The sequence below is a fragment of the Oncorhynchus nerka genome, linkage group LG14, assembly GCF_034236695.1.
Source record: "Oncorhynchus nerka isolate Pitt River linkage group LG14, Oner_Uvic_2.0, whole genome shotgun sequence".
NCBI lineage: Eukaryota > Metazoa > Chordata > Actinopteri > Salmoniformes > Salmonidae > Oncorhynchus > Oncorhynchus nerka.
In genome coordinates, this window is record NC_088409.1 from 32474911 (window position 1) to 32486694 (window position 11784).

The 11784-nt window shown below is 42.9% G+C and overlaps 1 protein-coding gene across 1 annotated transcript in view; it reads left to right on the plus strand.

The window, feature by feature from the left end:
- The window catches only part of ascc3 (activating signal cointegrator 1 complex subunit 3), a 200279-nt gene that overhangs the window by 21892 nt on the left and 166603 nt on the right, over positions 1-11784 (plus strand). Inside the window, exons 7-9 of the mRNA XM_065028002.1 lie at positions 3482-3680; positions 4692-4827; positions 5545-5670. Of these exons, the coding sequence (XP_064884074.1) occupies positions 3482-3680; positions 4692-4827; positions 5545-5670 (461 nt within the window). The remainder of the gene's footprint in view (positions 1-3481; positions 3681-4691; positions 4828-5544; positions 5671-11784) is intronic.

The window sequence follows — 11784 nt, forward strand, 5'->3', positions numbered from 1 at the left end:
TTCTTAAAAACAGACTTTGTTTACTTGCTGTTTGAGGTGAATACAAATTACTTTGAGAAGCTCCACATCTCATTAGTGGTGGTAAATTAAGACAATCAGAAATACTGTCAGACAACCCCAAATGGGCACATTTTATAGGCCTACATTTGTGCGCAGACCAGGTAGACTAGTCCTACTTCTATATGTACGTATTCAGGTGCGCGTTCTTACTCAACATTGACAGGAGCATTTCAAAGAGACAATTAATACATTGACAAAACCCTTAAATGGAAAGAAATAAACTAAAAACCTATTTCTCACAAGTGTAGCGCAGGTTGTGATTTCTACAAAACACGTCCTCTGACAATGAGAACGGTAAATGACTGTAATAATAATATATTGAATGTATTAACGGAAATTACCGTAACCAAATAAACATTGCAGATTAGACATTTAGGAATTAATGCTAATGTGTAGTCTACTACTGGTGATACACAGTACCAGTCAAAAGTTTGGACACTCATTCCAGGTTTTTTTTTTTTGTTGCTATTTTCTACATTGTAGAATAATAGTAAATACATCAAAACTGTGAAATAACACATATGGGAAAGGGAATTATGTAGTAACCAAAAAGGGAATGGAGGGAGGGGAGGGATATGGAAGGGAGGGATAGGGAAGGGAAGGATAAGGAATAGGTAATAATAATACATTATTTCTATTAACAGCGTGACATGAAATGGAACTGTTAAATGATATGCAGTGTGTAAGTCTGGCTTCTCTGCGGCGTTCTCTGCTCTGTTATCTGCATGATCAATCATCAGCACTCAGTGTGTGATTTGTGTGCTGTTGTAGCCTACCGTAGACCTATTACACAAAGTCGCCATCAATTCAAAGCGCTGCGTGCAATGGGTTCTCCTACCATTCTATTGCAAAGAACAAGTAGACCTACAGGCTATACAGATCAGTGCCCAAAACATGTCCATAGCCCACCATGCCCAAGATTCCCTCAACATATCACAACTGGTGAGAGGATATGCAGAGAAAGAGAAGGGTAAATAAGCTGAGACGCAAAAGTACAAAATATGCACGTGCGATATACAGTATCAACTCTCTGGCTTCATTCATACATTAAACCAGTCAATGCTAGCAGCCTACCATATTCACTCATCATAAAGTCCCCAATAGAAAACATCCCTTAGGCTGCATGGCTTCTAAAAATGTAATTGCTTACTATATGTGCAGGCGACCTCGATGCCGTTACGATACACAATGTCAATCTCCATCTCGCATTCAAATCTCCACTAACGTGGTACTGGCAGAGGCTGAAATATAAACGGTAGCTAATCACAAAACAGCAGATACTGTGTCCACAAAAGCGCTTGAGGAAATCTACATTTGCACCATTGTTTCATGATGTTATGATTACAAAAGCGGCCACACGGTGGGCTGCTGGTCAGATTTGCGGGCAGTTGATTAACTGAGCTATCCATGGTGCTGAATCTCCGCTAGTTTAGCCCTGTTTGTTTAGAAGCTGATGTTCCCTGTGACAGTCACCACAAGAAGCAGGTTATAATGAAGTAAAAACACCCACAACCTTCCCAAATCCCCCCGATAGCCAGTTGCAATGGGAGAGAACATGCTGAGGTAGGCTAAAACAAATGTCATTTTCACTGGACCTCATATTTGACCAGTTGGCCAAAAGTGCTTCATAGGCCTAGGCTACCTTTTTAAAGGGGAATTTTACTCTAAATCCATTTTCATGTGTATTTCTAGTCAATCCACCATAAATACAGTCTGGAAATACCATCAACATATCATTTATTGTATGGTTGCATCATAGATATCGAAACACCCCGTCTGTCAAAAAGTCAAATTACATCACCATGCGAGACTTCGCACTTCCACCCTTCTTTTCTTTGCCAGGGATTCCCAGAAAGCTGCACGTACTAGCTGACTCTCTCTGGCTCTTCAACCATTGGTGGATGTGTAATTCAAATGATTTGCTGTGATGTTTACTAGAGCCCTACCCATGCCTGCGACGTTCAGGCCCGATTGCTTTTGCCCAAAACCCGAAATGAGAAATAACTTCCTTCGTTATTAAATCCATTAGCTGCTCCTCTCCGTCTGTCACTCGCTCGCTGTGGATGAGCTCTGCTCATGGCGGCTCAGGATTTCTGTGTATATAGCAACAGCTCCTCTTGGGCGACTCGCTCAATGACAAGACATGAGAGAACACAGAGCATGGCTGTTGGCTACTTTTCGTCATGCTAAACTCTGACAACTCGAGGAACATTGTAACTGTTTTATATTTGAAGCACTTTTGACACCTATGTGTTAAACCAATTCCACACACCGCCCACTCAATCCAGTTAGAGGGGAGTTTTTGGAGATGTACGAATTTACTCAAATGGGCAATTGAGAACATCAGGACTGATCAGGACATTCAAACCTAGATATCTAGACTCCAACATTGTATTGAAACATTTTTTTTTGGTGAATTTGTCTACTATGGACTACTGAAAACAACAAAGCCAATGAATTACCTGGGTAAAATAGTCATTTAAAACTTGGCTACATCAATAAAAGTGTGGTGACTTTGAGAGAACTTTGAGTTTATTAAAATGTGTATATTTCTCCATTTACAATGGTATAATCATGGCTTTTTTTTCTCTGGGATTATATGCTTTTAAATAGCACTTCTGGTTTCAACAGGAATACCGGGATACTGGACATTTTCCAGATAATTCTCTGGAAAATATAAAACCCTAGTGTAGAGTGTGTGTATATATACACACACACACACACACACACACACACACACACACACACACACACACACACACACACTAGAAAGATAAGAGTCTAGGCCACCCTGGGATTTTAGGTCCTCCTGGATTTTACTCATGTCACTTGTATGCTGTTAGGGTTTATTTTGCTCCTGTGATGCTCGCTCTCCTTGCTCAACAACAAGCTGGTGGTCTCCTGTGGGCCCTTACCCATGCAGGGTTAAGTAAAGGACACACACGCACACATGCGTTACAATATGAATTAATGCTGAGGTCCTGAGGTTAGAAATGGTCCTTTCCTCCTGGTGGCTACCAGACTCTGAACAGATATAGTTGTTGCAGTCTGGAGAAACACACACAGCCACTTGTCAGTCCTGTTGCATCGCAGCTCGGATCTCACCATTAACTATTGACCAGTCTAGCAACCATGTCTGAAAAACAGCACAGCTGAAGAGTAGATGGTGTGGTGACTTCACCGAGACCTACCGCTATAATATAGGCGGTATACTATAGGCGGTGGAAAAGTATGTATTAGAGTACTGTACATGCTATTCCGTACTTAGTTACCGTATTATATGTGCTCAATTACACAAGACAATATAGTAGCCCACCTCATAGAAACGTTGAATGTATCAATGATGAACCAACTGTTTCTTTGTGACCATCTCTGTCGGTTTGTAACCTTTTATTGATGTCTCTGTTATTCTTGTGTTTAGATGGTAGCCGTGGAGGAGAGGGGGGCAGCAAGCCCACGTACGGCTGTCAGGTGACCATCCAGTCGGGGAAGGAGAAAGAGATGATGAAGATGCACCGGAGGGAGGAGAAGAGGGAGAGGAAGAGGGGGGAGAGACGTTGGGATGACACCGAATCCTCTTCCGACCTCTACTTTGACCCCAAGGAGATGAGAGCTCAGAGGTGAACCACCACACTAGATCTCTTTCTAGCTCTTTCCCTTTCCTATCTTTCCCTTTCCTATCTTTCTCTTCTCTCTCTCTTTCTCTTCCCATCTTTCTCTCTGCCTCTTTTTCTTTCCCTCTCTTCCATTTTCCCTTCTCTCTGTTTTACTTCTTTTTCTATATCTCCCCCTGCGATCTTCTTTCCATATGGAAACACCCTCCTGCATTTCACATCACTGCTCGGCTGCAGGTTGTAAGAAAAACCACGGCTCCTGGTCACGTTTTTTCGGCAAATAAATAAATAAATAATAAGGGATCTTTCTGAAAGTTTAATTTCAGCGGATAAAAAAGTGTCGCAGTGATCGGTTGAATGAAACTTATCCGGCAGAGTATGAAGGAAGAGATTCTGGAGAATAGTGTTACTCCAGAGCCTCACATCTCCACACCTCTCCTGTCTAACAGCTCTCAACTCTAGTATCCATCCCCAATCACAACCAACCGCACATTAAGCATGTGTAACTATGGCTGTTCTGCTCTTTAAGCATGTGTAACTATGGCTGTTCTGCTCTTTAAGCATGTGTAACTATGGCTGTTCTGCTCTTTAAGCATGTGTAACTATGGCTGTTCTGCTCTTTAAGCATGTGTAACTATGGCTGTTCTGCTCTTTAAGCATGTGTAACTATGGCTGTTCTGCTCTTTAAGCATGTGTAACTATGGCTGTTCTGCTCTTTAAGCATGTGTAACTATGGCTGTTCTGCTCTTTAAGCATGTGTAACTATGGCTGTTCTGCTCTTTAAGCATGTGTAACTATGGCTGTTCTGCTCTTTAAGCATGTGTAACTATGGCTGTTCTGCTCTTTAAGCATGTGTAACTATGGCTGTTCTGCTCTTCATGTGGATGTTTGGTGTTGAAATACTATATATTTTTTTCTGGGTTTTATGGATGTATTGTTGTGTTCGGTCCCGGTTGTGTTATTGCTGTGTTGTGGTTGATTTAATGGTTGTGTGTTGTCCTGGTTGTGTTTCTCCAGAGAGCAGGCCCTGCTGACAGCACGCCGGTCTCCAGTGCTGAGCAGAGAGCGGGTGTACGAACGCATCCGCTACCCCAACGTCTATGACTGCTACGCCGAGGCCACCAAGACCTCTGCCTTCGTAGGGGGAGCCAAGGTACAGTATGTGGGGATTACCAGAGGTGCGTCACAAATGACACCAAAAGTAGTGCACTATGTAGGGATAAGGTAATAGGGAGCCTTTTGGGACAAAGCCCTGTACTGCCCAATACCAAATCTATGCCCTATACACTTGACCCCTAGACCATCATGTTCTATCCAAATAAACAATGACTATAACAAGACTAGAAGACATTTTCAAATCCTGCCCACCTGTATTAATGGGCAAAATGAACAGCTTTCATTACTTCCATTTCTCTTTGATAGCGACCGGGAGGAAAGTGATAGAGCGCACACACACACACACACACACACACACACACACTTCGTTCAACCACCAACCTTTACCAGCACCCATCACATTACCCACAAGCCACTGCTTTTATCCCATTTTTATTATCTATTTTTTAATTCTTGCTGCTTTTTCACTCACTATTTGCATCAACTAACCTGGGGTGTGTTGCTTTAGTCCTCAGTTCAGTAGGAGCAGGTGGGCTGGAGGAAATTATGTTTACTGGAAAGTTGATATATTTTTTTTATCTGAACATGACTTTTGTTTTCAAGTTGAGGCGGTGTTTGTTGATGTTTTATTGTGTGTATTGTAAAAGGTTTAATATTATATAGTTCAGTTGGTAATAAATAGATTGGGGTGGAAATGTACTTTATGTAGTGAGGTGCGTTGTTAATATTTGGGATGTGTTTGTGTTGTGTTCAGCTGATGTTACCAGAGGGGATAAAGAGAGAGAATAATAAGATGTATGAAGAGGTGGAGATTCCTCCTAGTGATCCCATGTCCATCGGCTTTGAGGAGAAACCCATCTACATCTCTGAACTGGATGAGGTAAGACACCCAATGGTTACATGTGAATTTGGGAGGTGAGGGGCACACAGCACTGTCAAAGCAAACAGCATACTACACATCACGGAGGGACCTGCGATTTTGGGGGGAGAATGACTGTGAGACTTTCTACTCATAAGTGAAAAATAAAATATCATTCTCCCTCCAGAAATGACCCCAATATAACAGATTGGTCCATATTGTCAGGCAGGTGTGCTATTTAGTTGGGCCGTGACGATACCAGTATCGCGACACTCATTAGTATCATGGTAAGGAAACAAATCGCAAAGAAGATTGAACTTCTTAAGGAAAACAGCCCTAATGTTGGAAACAGACGTTCCATCAATTTATACAGATCACAAGATTTTACATGCAGCAGGTTTTTAACGGACCAATGAGTTAGATCTGATTCCTGTTTTTCATTTTTGCCATGGAAAAGATATCACGATACTGTGGTATCGTCCCAGTCCTACTATTTATCAATAAGCATTGTCACATGATGTAGCCCACCTGATGCAGCATAGCGGATAGAAATAAATAGTCTGAGGGTTACCCATCTGCATTTACCCTATTGTGTCACAGCCTAATGTTTAAACTTTAGAGTTTATCTTGCTGCTAGTTATAGCAACACATTGACAACTTGAATATCCCCCCAAAATGTTCCACTGACACTCAGCCAACCAAGGATCATGTACTGTGAATATAATGTCGGCCTAACCAGGGGCCCTGACCGCCACTAATTTGAAGGGGTGCCACTAATTTGAAGGGGTGTCCACATTCTTTTGTATATAATGTATGTATTTTGGGTAAGGTGACTAGACATCAGGATATATGAATATCAGAGTAACAGCAGCATATATAATGATTGTATGGGTGTGTGTAGAGTCATTATAAATGTATGTGTGTAAGTATATTATATGTGTCTAAGCAAATGTTGGTCGTGTGTTTGAGTGTCAATGTGTAGGCCCATGTGTGTGTGTGTGTGTGTGCATATAGACAGTGCAAAAATAAGAAAGTCTGTGTAGCTATTTTGTTAGCTACAGTATTTAGCAGTATTATGGAGTGGGGATTGAAACTGTTCAGGAGTCTGTTGGTGTCAGACCAGGACCGTTTGTCGTGCAGAAGCAGAGAGAACAGTGTATCGCTTGGGTGGTTGGAGTTAACAATTTTCCGGGCCTTCCTTTCACACTAACTGATAGAAGTCATGGATGGCAGGGAGCTCGGTCCCAGTGATGTACTGGGCTGTCTGCACAACCCTCTGTAGCGCCTTGCGATCGAGGGCGGTGCTATTGCCATACCAAGCAGTGATACAGCCAGTCAAGATGCTCTCAATGGTACAGCTGTAGAACCTTTTGAGCCTATATTCTTAGCCTATTATAAAATATGTGTGTTGACTGTGATCAGGTGTGTCTTGTCTGTTTAATGAACGAAATACCGATTGATTTCATGTGCATGCTGCAGCCATACAGAGCATTCGGGAGGTATTCAGACCTTGACTTTTTCCACATTGTTACATTACAATCTTATTCTAAAATTGATGAGGGAAAAAAAGTCATTTGATCAATCTACACACAATACCCCACAATGACAAAGCAAAAAAACGAATAAAAAATAAAAAACACATACCTTATTTACATAAGTATTCCTTTGGTATGAGACTCGAAATTGAACTCCGGTGCATCCTGCTTCCATTGATCATCCTTGAGATGTTTCAACAACTTGATTGGACTCTGCCTGTGGTAAATTAAATGTATTGCATATGATCTGGAAAGCCACACACCTGTCTATATAAGGTCCCACAGTTGACAGTGCATGTCAGAGCAAAATCCAAGCCATGATGTCAAAGAAATTGTCCGTAGAGCTCCGACAGGATTGCGTTGAGGCACAGATCTGAGGAAGGGTACCAAAACATTTCTGCAGCATTGAAGGTCCCCAAGAACACAGTGGTCTCCATCATTCTTATCATTCTTTAAATAGAAGAAGTTTGGAACCGCCAAGACTCTCCCTAGAGCTGGCCAAACTGAGCAATCGGGGGAGAAGGGCCTTTGTCAGGGAGGTGACCAAGAACCTGATGGTCACTCTGACAGAGCTTCAGAGTTCCTCTGTGGAGATGGGAGAACCTTCCAGAAGGACAACCATCTCTGAAGCCACTCCTCAGTAAAAAGCACAACAACCCGCTTGGAGTTTGGCAAAGGGGACCTAAAGGACTCTCAGATCATAAGAAACAAGATTATCTGGTCTCATGAAACCAAGATTGAACTGTTTGGCCTGAATGCCAAGCGTCACGTCTGGAGGAAATCTGACACCATCCCTATGATGAAGCATGGTGGTGGCAGCATCATGCTGTCGGGATGTTTTTCAGCAACAGTGACTGGGAGACAAGTCAGGAGATGTTACTGCACTATTGGATCTAGAAGCACAAGCATTTTGCTACACTCGCATTAACATCTGCTAACCATGTGTATGTGACCAATAAAATTTGATTTGAGGATCGAGGTAAAGATGAACGGAGCGAAGTATAGAGAGATCCTTGATGAAAACCTGCTCCAGAGCACTCAGGACCTCAGACTGGGGCGAAGGTACACCTTCTAAGAGGACATCTCTGGAGAGACCTGAAAATAACTGTGTAGCGATGCTCCCCATCCAACCTGACAGAGCTTGAGAGGATCTGCAGAGTAGAATGGGAGAAACTCCCCTTATACAGGTGTGCCAAGCTTGTAGCGTCATACCCAAGAATACTCTAAGCTGTGATCGCTGCCAAAAATGCTTCATCAAAGTACTGAGTAAAGGGTCTGAAAATTTTCTAAAAACTTGTTTTTGCTTTGTCATTATGTGTAGATTGGGGGGGGGGGGAACTAGTTATTCAATTTCAGAATAAGGCAGTAACGTAACAAAATGTGCACGGGCATCTGCACGGGAGATAAACCAGGCTTATCCAGGCCAAGAATATGGTACAAATGGGACTGTGTGAATTGGGCTCTAAAAAACATCCCCTGATAATATTGTAAAGTCTGTCTGTAAAAGGTATCCGTGTGACTGTGTGAGTGCCAGCCAGGGCGTGCTCAGTTTCACTCCCTGGTGTCCATATTCAAGCGACTGGGAGCGTTATGAAGCCGTAATTGGCAGTGAGTGATGTTGCGTCTTAATGGAAGTGCTGTAGTTCTCAGCCAGCTGTCTGGAGACACAATGGCTTCTCCTCCCTGACTGACAGGCTGAGTGACAGTCTGAGTGACAGGCTTACAAATCTGCCCTCAGCCAATAGCAGGGCAGTGGACCGGACTGACAGACAGGTGAGCTAATCCTCACCCGGGCATTTGGAAGATGGGAGAGCAGAGGTTGTCAGTTGGCTTCAGTTCAATCACATCACTGTCTTTTCTTCTGGTTCTTCATCTAGACTTCTGGAGTCATTCTGTATGGGATCATGGTGGGATGTTTAGAAACAGTTATTATGGCATTTATTCTCTGTCAATTGTGTTGTGAAATGCACTACATTTAATCTTGAATAGATTTTGGGTAGAATCATACGTGTGGAATTAACTCCCCTGGATGTGCCCAAAACATGGCATCATATCTGAAGATGACTGGATATGTTTAAACCTTGGAACATATTTTGTCATATTTGTAGGGTACTCCTGTAGCTGTTCACCTCACTTAACCCGTCTGTCAATCAAGATGACAGGCATACTGTGTGTGTGATCGCAGGCGGAGACAAATTGATTAAGATAAGGATTGGTCATGCATGTGTGGTTGCTGTTGTTATTTTTGCGGCGTCTGTGTGACGTCGGCTCAGGTGTTTGTCTCCCTGCCTGTCACTCATTATCTTCATTAGGCTTTTTTAAATGCTAAATGTGTAAATGTCCAGATTTTTGTGGTGTTTTTTTCCATGTAAACATGTCACTGTCCCTCATCAATCCCTAGCTTCCTCTGGTGGGCTAAGTGGAGTTTCGGCTATTTAGTTTTTACACCCATTCTGCTGTTCCAGAGAGGGAACTTCATGAAGTGGACTGGGATTGGGTGTGAGAGTATCACTAGGGCTGGGATTGGGTGTGAGAGTATCACTAGGGCTGGGATTGGGTGTGAGAGTATCACTAGGGCTGGGATTGGGTGTGAGAGTATCACTAAGGCTGGGATTGGGTGTGAGAGTATCACTAGGGCTGCGATTGGGTGTGAGAGTATCACTAGGGCTGCGATTGGGTGTGAGAGTATCACTTTTGAAAAGCTCTCTCCCACACGAGGGCTGGGACGATACCAGTATTGCGGCAAGGAAACAAAACACTAAGTGGATTGAACTTCTTTAGGAAAACAGCCCTAATGTTGGAAACAACCATCATTATGTTGTCATCCAGAGTCACATTGATTGATTTTCAAGCTATAGCACACACTATTTTACACACAGCAGGTTTTCATTTTCGCCATTGAAAGAATATTGCGAGACTTGGTATCATCCTGGCCCTATCCCGTACCTCAGGTCCTATCTCCTTCCTTAACCCTCATCTCCAACCCTGGTTTCACCCCTAGCCCTGGGTTCTGCTACCTTGGCTATTACCCGCCCCAGTACCTGAAACATTTGCTCTTCGAGTTGGTTCTCTGCTATTCACACTATCTTCAAGCCTCTGGCACATCAAACAGTAAGTGCTCTAAGGGACCAGGTATTTGAGAGGAAGGTTTGACCAAGTGCCTGAAAAGAGTGGCAAAACATGCATGCGCGTCCCAATCAAGGCAGGCACAGTCTTTTGCTCAAAGTGTATTTGATAGTATTCAGTAGTATTTGAAAGAAAACAAATACTATTGGAACCCAGGTCTGATGTGGGCCCTTATATGCAATAGCATCCCCCTCTGCACGAGAGAGAGTGGTGGAAGGACCCTTGGTCCTCATCATGAAGGAAGTGATCAATGTCAGGGGCTCTCCTCTGCTTTAAGTGGGATGAGTTGGGATGGACAGACAGGATTTATCTCCTCTCTCTCGGGAGTTAATTTCCTGTTTCTTTTTCTCACAGGAAACAATTAATTGCAGTACACAAGGGCATGATAAGTTTGTGGTTGTGTCTTACAGAGAGAGTTAATCAACCGTTTTGTTAATTCTGTAGCCCTGGCCGTTCCACAAATTAATTTACAAGTTCCACCTTTAAAAAAACAGACATCATCGTCTTCTCGTTTTCTGAAAGCCTGATCTTTCTTTCTTGTCTTTTTTTGGTTCTGGGCTTCTCCCTGTCTCTCCACTAGCTCCAGCAGGCTAGATTCTCTGCTTCCTGTTCTGTTTGAAACCCCTGTGTGACGGGTCCAGATTGATATGGAGCCTGTTCAGCTGAGCGATGTCAATTAGCCCCTAGTGCAGGAGCTCCTCTATTCATTAACTTAAGCCATGCTACTCTGAAACAAAATGCCTCTCTTATTAAGCACCAAGCACACACCGCCGAGGCTAATACGTCTTTACGTGCTATTAGGAGCAGTGCTTTGCAAGGCAGGCCGAACCGAAAGCCTGTCAGCTTTTTTCCCCTTCCCTTTCTTTCCCCACCATCACGCAGAGTAGCGTATATTGCCATTTATTGACAGCTGTAATGGGCAACAGGGCTCTGCCCTGCCTGGCAAGCCTTTACTAGCACTGTGAAACATTACAAGTGGGGAATTTATTAGAGGGCCTTTTTAACCAATGAATCCTGCTCTCGTCACGCTGATAAAAGCATATCTAATTTCTGTGTATAAATATAATGAGAGAGAGAGATTCCCTCTCGTGCTGACAGAAAAACAACCCAACCCCTCCATACTCGATCTGGAAACATGACTACCTACTCATCCAGTACATAGACAGTAGCCTCTAACTCCGGCACTTACAGATGTACTGATGTATCCATGGAGGCATGAGAAGACTTAGACTAGGGAGGGTATATTACTGGAAACTTTCAAACTTTACTAGTAAACTACCAGAATTGTGTTATCTTTCAATGATTTTATGTAATCTATCACAAGACATCTAGTGGCATTGTTAGATGCTTTTTAAATACATTTTCTCTTGAACCATATGGTCTAGTTACTAGAAACTCATGGACGATACGGACACACATTTTCTCTTGAACCATATGGTCTAGTTACTAGAAACTCATGGACAATACGGACACA